This window comes from Anopheles nili, chromosome 3 (genome assembly GCF_943737925.1).
Source record: "Anopheles nili chromosome 3, idAnoNiliSN_F5_01, whole genome shotgun sequence".
NCBI lineage: Eukaryota > Metazoa > Arthropoda > Insecta > Diptera > Culicidae > Anopheles > Anopheles nili.
Window position 1 is genome coordinate 51,235,004 of NC_071292.1, and position 11,292 is coordinate 51,246,295.

At 47.3% G+C, this 11,292-nt stretch overlaps 4 protein-coding genes across 4 annotated transcripts; 2 read left to right on the forward strand and 2 right to left on the reverse strand.

Annotated features, from left to right (window-relative positions):
• On the forward strand, nt 1–806 carry LOC128727232 (peptidyl-prolyl cis-trans isomerase H). Its single transcript, XM_053821120.1, has 3 exons — nt 1–115; nt 188–364; nt 497–806. Exons 1-3 carry the CDS (start codon nt 32–34, stop codon nt 788–790), a joined length of 555 nt encoding a protein of 184 aa, XP_053677095.1. The 5' UTR covers nt 1–31; the 3' UTR covers nt 791–806.
• A 2,069-nt stretch (nt 807–2,875) lies between these two features.
• On the reverse strand, nt 2,876–4,102 carry LOC128725341 (coenzyme Q-binding protein COQ10, mitochondrial). Its single transcript, XM_053819075.1, has 3 exons — nt 3,911–4,102; nt 3,736–3,816; nt 2,876–3,641 (listed from the first exon to the last, which is right to left on the reverse strand). The coding sequence occupies exons 1-3, from the start codon at nt 3,988–3,990 to the stop codon at nt 3,188–3,190; spliced, it is 615 nt and encodes a 204-aa protein (XP_053675050.1). The 5' UTR covers nt 3,991–4,102; the 3' UTR covers nt 2,876–3,187.
• Nucleotides 4,103–4,583: 481 nt separating this feature from the next.
• On the forward strand, nt 4,584–7,076 carry LOC128727044 (peptide-N(4)-(N-acetyl-beta-glucosaminyl)asparagine amidase). Its single transcript, XM_053820905.1, has 4 exons — nt 4,584–6,147; nt 6,212–6,340; nt 6,440–6,577; nt 6,662–7,076. The coding sequence occupies exons 1-4, from the start codon at nt 4,584–4,586 to the stop codon at nt 6,820–6,822; spliced, it is 1,992 nt and encodes a 663-aa protein (XP_053676880.1). The 3' UTR covers nt 6,823–7,076.
• Nucleotides 7,077–7,360: 284 nt separating this feature from the next.
• On the reverse strand, nt 7,361–9,298 carry LOC128724580 (gastrula zinc finger protein XlCGF8.2DB). Its single transcript, XM_053818303.1, has one exon. The coding sequence runs from the start codon at nt 9,137–9,139 to the stop codon at nt 7,994–7,996; it is 1,146 nt and encodes a 381-aa protein (XP_053674278.1). The 5' UTR covers nt 9,140–9,298; the 3' UTR covers nt 7,361–7,993.
• Nucleotides 9,299–11,292: the final 1,994 nt, after the last annotated feature.

Here is an 11,292-nt window from a genome sequence, read left to right on the forward strand (position 1 = left end):
GTTAGCTTATTACTCTACACCAACTACAACGATGCCTACCTGGACACAAATGCAATCACAGCTACGCAATCCTAACAACCCGGTGGTGTTTATGGATATTACGGTCGGCACTGCGGTAGGCAAATAAACTCGTTTCAAAAAAGCATCTGGATGTAAAATACAAATGTCGTGTTCTTTTGCTAAACAGGAAATTGGTCGCATGGTGTTCGAGCTGTATGCCGACGTCGTGCCGAAAACATGCGAAAACTTCCGCCAATTCTGCACCGGTGAGCATAAAAAGGATGGCGTCCCGATAGGATACAAGGGTTCAAGTTTTCATCGTGTTATCAAAGACTTCATGATACAAGGTGGCGATTTTGTGAACGTAAGTGTCAATGTGGTTTCCGGGAATAGGTTGTTCCCAGAAACAGCCTTCCCGCTTGAAGCCCCAAAACTGAATAATCATGCGGCCCAGATAGACATTGTACTGAATGTTTGGTATACGCATTCCTTGTAGGGAGACGGTACCGGAGTGATGAGCATCTATGGCAGTGCCACCTTTCCCGATGAACACTTTCTTCTGAAGCACGACGCCCCGGGTCTGCTGTCCATGGCCAACAGTGGGAAGGACACGAATGGTTGCCAGTTTTTCATCACCTGTTCAAAGTGTAACTTTCTGGACTATAAACACGTCGTGTTTGGGCGCGTTCTGGATGGGTTGCTAATCATGCGGAAGATCGAAAACGTTCCGACGGGACCAAACAACAAACCAAAACTACCAGTCGTAATATCGCAATGCGGACAGCTGTAGCATTCCGACACGTGCGTCTAAAAGTTGTAATAAACCCAACGAAGCTTCTGAAATCTTCAGTTGAAAAAGCAAACGCAAACCACCGTCTCCGTCTGTGGGCTCATGGCTTGGGAATAATTGTAGTAATAACAAAAAATACGACTACAGATTAATCCTCCGTCTGCGGATTCCATAATGAACAGCGCAAGGCTTTTCCTTACTGACCTTGAAATGGGGGTTTGTATTTATAAACATATCCGCAGCCATCGCTAAGAATAAATAGTGCCCGCAGCCCACGTGCGCGGTAGAGGCAAAACGTACAATTTCTTCACAACCTCTTCGCTCGTTGGTCCGTTCAAAACCCTAGGGCACTGCGGCCCTGGGAGTACTCCATCTCGGAAAACCTACCAAGAAGTGACAGAAACAATCTCTGCTAACGAAGGTAACACGTTAATGACCACGCTCGCTTTGCTGCTCGCGCCCGTGTGGGTATCCTTGCTCCTTTTCGGTTGTTCAACGGCACGTCCCTCTTCCCGTCTCTACCGCATTTGGACAACAGCAACGTTTGCGCACGTTTTGTTTTACGATCCTAATGAACGTTTCACACGCAATCGTCAGCCAGTGGTCACCGCAGAGCCTATTATTACCGGTGAGGCCGCGTAAATCGATGCTGAAAGGCTAGCCAAGAACCGGAAAAGCCTTAAACTATACTTCGTTAGATAAAATATCGTTCTTATTGTACCAGGCATAAAATGGTACCCATTTCTCTTCTACGGCATATGATTAGCGAAGAAATTTAATTGAATCATTCGCATGTTGTTGTGAACCTATTAAGGCTTAATTTGAACAACAAAAAAAAACTGTTATCATTCAGTTAGCTCCCAATGTGTGAAATGACTTAATTTTCTATGATTTGCATATTAGTTTAGCCCAGTTATTGGTCTACCGGTTGATCGTTCTACCCAACGTTGTTTTAAACGGTTTCGAGGCAAAATTTCTGCACAAATAGTGTTCTAGGAAAATGTCTCACTTCTGGAATATCACATTCTCTAATCCCAAACGACCCATAGAGCAGCATTTGCATAAGTTAGATTTCGCATGCAAATGCATGCTACTAACCTTGAACCATTGACCGTAGCGAGAACAGAACCGCCACAAAAATACGCATCGAAGGACCTTTTTCGAAGGTTCTACGCACAAACAGCTTTTTCGAATGAAGCCGCGCGGTTCAAAACCCATGCGTACACTTTCAGTCATGAAAAGCCCTAGGCTGCTTTGCGCCATGATGGATCTTAGTTCAGATTTGACGGTCCTAATTCAAGGTTCCCTAGCTATGGTCGAAGAAAGTATAAAAAATTACAAGGACGACGGCACGTTTCATGGTTATTGATTGAAAGTCGTCCATCATAAGACACCGCGGAGGTGAAGTAACGGAGGAAAAGAATCAAATGAATCCTGCTGGACGCAATGGGTGTTCGTCAATGGGTAGTAGGTGTTGACCATCGTAAATGATTTACGATCGTTACTCACAGCACCAATATGTGAATAGAAAACACGACCGTGGGAGTTCACGAGCCAATGGAATTACAGGTAAATATTTATATCAATTAAAATTTCCATAAAACCTTGCAATTGGAGCCTTTACCGAAACGCTACATTTAATCTCTTCCTGCCAACCAATTTACCTAACACTAATTGTAATGTGCCTGATAATTGAGAATATCGGTCCGTACATAACCGACCTTTTTAGGATTCATGAAGTTGGAAAAAGAACAAAAGATTGTTTGGAACGTTGCAGTAAGTGTGGAAAATAAGCTAATGAATATTATAAAATGATTAATTGATTAAATGATTATTAGAAATCGCAAATTGTGCATAAAAAGTTGTGTTTTAAATAATTAGATTACTCACTGGGGATATATTTTCTGCAATCGATCCTCCTGTATTGTCCAAAGGTCATATTATCACAAAGTATTCAGATATAATTACAATGTTTCGGATAAAAAAATCTCCTGAACAACGAACCAGTTAAATTAACGATTTAGCATTTTGTATATCACTTGAACGATAATAAGTTTAACAAATAAATTATTATTATACAGCTCTTCTCTCTCTTCTGGTTTATCATAAGCTCGAAAATAAATAGTTATCTGCACATGGTATGAATAATTTGAATCACTTTTTCCTATTGATCTATTACCGATAGAAAGGATGGATAAAAGAAAATGCTTTGTCGAAGGATTTAGGATGGATGGATTTTCTGATAATTGTTCTAGCTAATCGTTACACGAGTCTTAATGTGGAAAACAACTTTCTTTAGAGAATTTGGTATACATCTTCTATAATATCGAGAATTTGCTAGGTCTTCCGTTCTTTTTCGATAGGGTTAGGGTTTGGATCATCCTTGCGGAGTTTTGGTCAGGATTTGTTTGATACTAACACATGACTTTTAATAGCTGGAGGCCCGAAGCGGTGCTCTGCTTCTTGTATAAAGGCGTACTCCATCTGTTTTACGATCTGATCGAAAAACAGATTGGAAAGCTGCGAATGGAGGAGGGATTTGAATTCGAAAGAAACCATAAAATCAATCACACAAGATTGTGAGATATCCTTTAACCCCGGACCAAACTGCCACGCCGTCAACAGGTAGTTGAAAAGCCGCCCATCGAAGCATTCTGCTTTGACTAGTGTTGGTGAAATTAGTGTGACATTAGAAGTGTAGCTTTCATTTAATGGCGGAAAACCAATGATAAGATCCGCTTTTAAGGAACCCGGTTTGCGATCGTACACGTAAGATTTTTTACAGAATGGCACGAATGTGTTATACTTATCAACGTCAGCGACTACAGAGTACAGCTGTTGCATTGAATAACTGAAAGAAATGTACGCACAAACGACCTTACAATTCATGGCGGAAGTTCAAGGATTATGCTGTCGTTCAATGTCACAAACATAGATTCACTCACCCGACTAGCTTTTTCTGAGCGAATTCTCGTCGCGTTTTCGATATTGGTGTGAAATCGAAAATTCCTCTGTATGTTGAGTATCTGGGGAAAGGAATAGAATGGCACAGTCAAAAAACGTGGTTTTGCCTTACCAGTTATCAATTACTATCAGGTAACATAGGTATTGCGTACTTACAGAAGAGGATTTCGCTGGTATTTTGCCAGATTTCTTGATAAGAACACATGCTTCACATTTGTCACCACTTTCACAGTCATCACTTGCACACGTAATAGAACTCGCGAATTCACTACGAAAACGATCGCGGATGCTGCTCTTGTTAAATTTGCGCGGACACGTCTTTAATTTGCGTAACGTTGTGTATTTTTTGTTAACGCGCTCTTTTTTTACCAAACAATATGACTAGCTAGTCATTGATGAATGACATTTAGCGCTCGAATGCCAGTTGAGGTCTGGGCAGGGGCACATTAAATGCTCGAGTCAAAGTCAACTGTCAATGACGCTGAGGAGCTGTGTATGTTTTTTTTTTCAATGTTAGAATTGATCCGTTCAATCACCAATTCATCACGGCAAAAATTAATTCATTGACAGAAATTGTTGTGATAGTTCAGTGAATTGAAACCTAAATTAGCCTTAACGTCAACCACTGTGAGTGTTGCGATCTTGAACTAAACGAGTGCATACACCGTTCGATTATAATCAATTCTCTCCCCACCACCCGCCACGATAAGATCTTGTACGCGAGCTCGTTCGTTTGGCCAGTTCGTTATCTCCTAGTATCATTTGAAGCACTCCTACCAAAGATCCCGAATCGAGAATCGGTGAGGGGTGACGAAAACATAGAGTAATAATGGCAGCACTTAATCAAGCGCTCGTGCTGGCCCTTGAAAGCAACCCGAAGGAGTCCTATGTGGTGGCCGCTGAAACCTTGCTGCGCCTGCTGGACAACATCATACGCGAGCCGCAAAACGCCAAGTATCGCACAGTGCGGCTAGATAATCCTGCAATTAGGGACAAGCTGCTGTCGGTGGAGGGTATGAAGCAGCTGATGTTGGCAATCGGTTTTATCGAATCCAACGGAACGCTCACCGTACCATCGAACGTACTGCTGGCAAACGTGCGAAGGTATCGGGAATTTATTAACGAACGAAAGGAGCTGATCAAAAATCCCCCTAAACCGAAGGTTTCGGTCGCTAGTATCATCAATAGTACACCTCTCGCGCAATCGACGGTGAGTACTAACCCAAGTACGATGTTGCTACCAACGGGAAGCACCGCAGCAGAAAAGCGAAAAGAAACGGACGCAACCGTCACGATTAAAGTCAGCCGGCCGTTTCTGGCTCGGATCGAGTTCCCACGGGTTATACAAGGCAATAACGCACTTCTGCACCAACTGGAGCTACTCTCCGATCAAGTGATGCAATATGAGGATGAGCTGCTGTTGGCCAGCGGAAAAAGCATGGTACCGATCGATACACTGACGTCGAAAGCGAAAAGCAAATTGGCCCAATGGAGACAGCTGCTCAGCGGAACAAATACTACCACCGGTGAGCAGCAGGAACCGAGCGAAGAGGACATACTGCTGGAAGAGCTAACGGCGTGGTTTCGGGCAGATTTTTTCGTCTGGGTCAACGCGCTACCCTGCACAGTTTGTGGAAATGAGAAAACGCAGCTCGTTCAGAGCACCGTCGAGGACGGTGTGCGCGTGGAGGTGTACCGGTGTTGCGGTCAGTTGCGCCACTTCTACCGATACAACGACGTGGAGAAGCTTCTGCAGACTCGGAGAGGCCGCTGTGGTGAATGGGCCAACTGCTTCACATTCCTGTGCCGTTGCCTGGGCTATGATGCACGGTACGTGTTCTCCACCGGTGACCACGTGTGGACGGAAGTGTGGTCCGAGCGACGGCAACGCTGGATCCACGTGGATCCCTGTGAGAACGTGTTGGACGCTCCGCTAATGTACGAGCATGGGTGGAGAAAGGAGATCACGCACGTGTTCGCTTTCTCACGCGACGACGTACAGGACGTCAGTTGGCGATACTCCAACGACCACCAGAAACTGCTCCAGCGGCGACAGCAACGCGGATCTTGCACCGAGCGCGCTCTGTACGATGCTATCGGGAAGTTGCGAACCAAGCGGCGAAACTTTTCTAAATGCACTGCAGAAAGGCAAGCTTTCCTGCGTAAGCGCACCGTCGACGAATGTCTGGAGCTTTTGAGTAACTCGCGCAGAGTTCCGACGGCCGCGGAACGCGAGGGTCGCAGCTCTGGTAGTCTCGAGTGGCGGTTGCAACGTGGCGAACAGCAGATCAACACTCGGTACATGTTCATTCCAACGGATGAGGAGGTGCATGCGAAGCAGTTCAACATTCGATATTGCTGTGCTACGGATTGCTACGAGCGGTTTTTGAAGGGTAACTAAATCAATCGTTTGTCCGTCGCATACAGTTACTTATACCTGCTATTTACCGTTTATAGGTGCGAGCAATCGGGTGAATGAACGCATTACGGAAAAGTCTAATGGCTGGGAAAGCCGTCAATACCTAAGTAGAAATATATTCCGTAAGGAAGAGCACGACTGGAAGATGGTGTACCTAGCGCGAACGGGTACGTTGCAATCTGGTGTCCTTAAGAACATCCCCGCGGAAAGGCACCATGTGCGTGTGGCAGCTTGAAATTTTCATGCGATTGTTTATGCAATTCCAGAGGGAACTGATGAGGCAACGATTGAATGGAACTTTGATTTTTCCGTGCAGGGATTGCGCGTGAAGCAGATTGAGCTGCGGTTCGGTCAGGAAACGTACGATGGAGCAAAAGTGGACCTGTACTACATCAAAAGTGACGGTAAGACGGCAGTCCACCGCGGATCTGTAGCGTTTATGATTGGTTTTTTACTCATCAGTTTGTTTAATGTGTATTCTGTCGCAGGTTCCCAGTCGCAGGCCTTATCTTCCCTTTGCGAATGCGGTAAGTTCACGTTGCAGGCTCGCTTGTCTGGGGGTAAGTCGTGGCAACACGCACAACTATTCCGGCAGTCGAAATCCGCCACCGACGAGTATCCGTTCGAGATGAACATTGTGTTGATGTAGAAACGCCTCCGTATCGACGACGTTCCATTTAGTCGGGATAACAAAAAGGGCCGGTAGTCCTGCTCCGACGAGCGAAACGATAATAACCAATGCAATACGCGTTTTTTTACACGTTAAGAACACAAGCACCAATATGATCGTGATTCGCGCGATCGGTTAAACTAGTCTCACTTTATATATATATATATATATATATCGAACGCAGTCGCCGTTGAAAGCGACTCAGTAATAAATAATTTACTCATGCAGTAAGTTCACCAAACGACTCATTCTAGACTCATTCTCAAAAAAGAAGCGCAATGATGAAAGAAAGTACACCAGCGCAGTGTTGTTCCGTTTTGTACACGTTGTTGCTCTACACGTGGTGTAGATTTTATTAGTTTACATTTCCTATACTTCGCATAGTCATTTTGTCCGGCTCCCCTGGAAATTGGGTTTTCTGTGTAGGTTCGCACAATTCGCATGGCCTTTTCGATGAACCATGGCTTTACGCTGCGAGAACATATGACCCCCCCCCCCCCCCCCCGATGCTGGTTAACGTTCATAGCGAGTACGATTTAATATAACCAAGAGTAATAAAAACACAAATATAACAGACTTGAATACGATGACGAAGACGACAAGTGGATGGATGATTGACATTAACGAACGATACATAGTCTATGCGGGGAGTATGCGTGAGTTTAACTAACCTGTCAATGACCGATGGACACGTTTGAATAGTACGGAATACGGTTCTCAAACAACATGACCCACAAGTTAGCAGGATGGAGAAGATTCTTATCGTACCCACTTTTCCAAATGCCACAATCCTGGAGTCATTGCGCGGCCATCACCGTCGGATGAAGAACTCGTTCGTTTCGTCCAATGTGAAGGGTAACCTGAAAGGCTTGCTGGCTCCTCCACCAGGGATCTCGTGTTTTTATGGCACTATCGGCACTGTGCAGACAGGCATGACGGAGACCCTTGCAGCAGCTGAAGCTGCTGCAGTTGCTGCCGTCGTCGTCATTGCTATCATCAGCGAGCTGGTGCGGTTGCCAGCACCGAACGCGAACGATGAACTTGGTGATGTGTCTGTTTGCGGATGCCTTGGATGCCTCTCGGAGACACCAACCGTCACCACCGAGCGGGCGACTGTTTCGTGCGGGACCGAATTTTGGGCGCTCGACTGTCAACTCGCGTGCTGCTGCTGCTGCTCCTTCTCCTGGCCGTGCGTTTTGATGTGCTTGTTCAGATTGTTCGACTGGTTGAAGCGTTTGTCGCAGATCGTACACTCGAACGGCTTTTCGCCCGTGTGGATGCGCATGTGCGTGTTGAGGTTGTTCTTCTGGTTAAAGTTTTTGGCGCAGATCGTGCACCGGTACGGTTTTTCGCCGGTGTGCGTGCGGACGTGCGTCTTCAGGTTGTTTGACTGGATGAAGCGCTTGCCACAGTACGTACACTCGTACGGCTTGTCGGCCGTGTGCACGAGCATGTGCTGCGAGTAGTCGTCCTCCTTCTGGAAGGAGCGCGAGCACATTTGACACTTGTACGGGTCCTGGAAAATGTGCGTCTTGATGTGCGTCTTCAGGTTGTTCGACTGCGTGAACGTTTTGTCGCAGATGTGGCACCGGTACGGCTTCACCTGGTTGTGGGTCTTCTTCATGTGCTCGGTCAGCTCGTCCAGGTTCAGGTACACCTTGTTGCACACCGAACAGATGAACGGTTTTTCGTCGTTGTGGAACTTCATGTGGTTCGCCAGGTCGGACGGATGCATGAACTGCACCCCGCACACCATGCACACCAGCTGGTGGGTGCGCATGTGCGTGGTCAGGTTGTTCTTCTGGTTGAACCGCTTCCCGCAGATCGTACACGCGTACGGCTTTTCGCCCGTGTGCGTACGGATGTGGGTTTTCAGGTTGTTGGACTGGCTGAAATTTTTGCCACAGATCGTGCAAGCGTACGGCTTTTCGCCCGTGTGCGTCTTCATGTGCGTGGCCAAGTTGTTCGACTGGATGAACCCCTTGCCGCACACGCTGCATTTGAACGGTTTCTCGCCCGAATGCACCCGTATGTGGATGGCTAGGTTACCGGAGCTGGAAAACTTCTTATGGCAAATGAGACATTCGTGCTTCCGGCTATCACCAGCACCGTCACTCTCGTCCTCCAGCGATGATTGAGAATCCTCCTGGTATACGGGTGCCGTTCCCGATCCGGTGATAACAACAGCACCAGCGGGAGATCCGGCGTTACCCGCGGTACCACTGCTACTTCCGCCGCTTCCCATCGTTAGTTGGCCTTCGTGTTGCTTTATGTGCTCGATGATATTGTTGGACATTTTGTGACAAATTGGGCAGCGGTGTCCTTTGCTAGCGTCTAGCTGCGGTGTTGGGGCATGTGAAAGCACCTGCGTTGGTTGCTGGGCCGCATAAAAATGATCCACAGCGCCACCATTACTTGCCGCTATCGTTGTGCTGCCACCATCCACGGTACCGTTGGAGCTCCCCGTACCGGAGTGATATAAAGCGCGGTTCTTAAATTCGTTTTCGTGAATTTTCATGTGCGCCGCAAACTGAGGCGCGGCGCTGAAAGTTTTGTGGCATATCTGGCAAAGCCCATCGCTAGCTCCGGATAACACCGCCGTAACCGGAAGCATCCCGGAATGGTGGTGCTGCTGGCTGTTGTGACCATGTTGACTGGTGTGAAAATTGGCGGGGCTGCTTGACGATCCGGTGAGCAGATTTTCTCCAGCTCCTGCTCCGCTGCCGGATGTTTGCGAGTACATGTGAGGCGCTGCAGTCGATTTCAGCTCACTGTCGTGGATTTTCATGTGTAAATTCAAGTTTACCATCGTCATAAACGCTTTGTGGCAGATCTGGCATTCAAACTGCTTAGCCATCCCGTACGCAGCCGGGAATTGACCCATCGAATGCGATGTCGAACCAGCGGAGCTCACGGCATACTCGCTTTTGATGATGTGCTGAGTTAGTAACGGGGGACTAGTTTTACTGCTTGAAGCAACGCCGGCCGACGGAGTGGCTGCCGAGGTTTGCTGCTGAACGTAACTATTGCCACTGGAAGATTCTCCTGCACGCAGTACAAACCCGCCGTCGTGAGTTTTCATATGCTGCGCTAGCACCGCATTCGAGATGAAACACTTTTGACAGAGTTGACACTGGAATTGCGGCAATGACGGGTGTGTTAGTCCACTGTTCGCTGGCGATACGCCTACATTGGACCCTACGGATGCTCCCGAACCGTTGCTACCATGCTGCTGCTGTTGCTGGGAAGGATGTGAACTCCCCGAGGACGCTAAACTGTTGATCATTTTTGGCGTCTGCACGACGGAATCACCTGCGGCACCGATGGTACCTCCACCGGTCGAGTTTGTAGGGAATGGGTTAAGGTAGAATTCAGCCGTCATGCTCAACATATTCTGGTGGTACAGCACTCGGTCTCTCAGTCCATTTTCCAGGTTTTTCATCGAGCTGGAACTCGCCTCGCCATATTTACCGAGCATCGGGGAACACTGAAAAGTGTGGCGAGGAAATGAGAACAGTAATTAAAAGCGAAATCTTTGGTCGATCGCAAAAGGACGCCGACGGAGGTGTGAAACAAGCAAAGGAGCCGTTCTCGGCGCCACTTTCGTGCCAGGACTCGGAAAGCTAGGATAGAAACGGCGATTGTTTCAACGGAGCGGTGCGATATTATTACATGCCGCCCCCGCCTTATATACTCTGGCACTGCAGGCTCTCTTTCTAACGCAATCACGGACCCCTCTTCAAGGGCTGGGCAATTGTTACACATTTCGAATTCGGCCTCTTCTCCCTCACGCTTAGTTTTCCGCATATAACTCTCTTTTTATTCGCAATTTCGCCGTGAACGCGCATAAAAGTGAATATGAAAAAACATTAAAATTTACTATTATGACTATTGCTTTCGCCAGCCCTTCGACGATGGGCACACGCACACGTACACATGCCGTTGCGCGCACGTACCGCACCGGAGTGCAGATCAAATCCGCCGCGCGCAAAAAGGCAGTATCAATAACCATAACCATTTACTACACCACCGTATCCTCCGCAACACCCGCCATGGTACAGAAGCGACCACATCCCGCGGGACCGGGGGGTGGGCGAGGATGAATGCTTCCTTTCGGGTATGCGAGAGCACCAAAACATCCCAATGCCCGAGACAGTGTTTGGATGTCCCTGGCGCACAAAATAAGCTCACACCAAGTCATCACGCGTACGCACCGCATCAACCACGGTAAAGAAAAAAATCTCACTTTCCTATTGTCACCGTTGATGGGTCAAAAATACTTCGACGTATGTTGAACTTGCATTACAAACCTCACTCTGAACAGGGAGTGTTATCCTTACCTCGTTGCACTAGCTGCTCGATATACGCATTCAGGTCCTGTTTGCCATGGATGGATTCCAGCAGGAAACGTTCGCGTTGCACAATGTGGCTAGTGGAACATCATCGTAT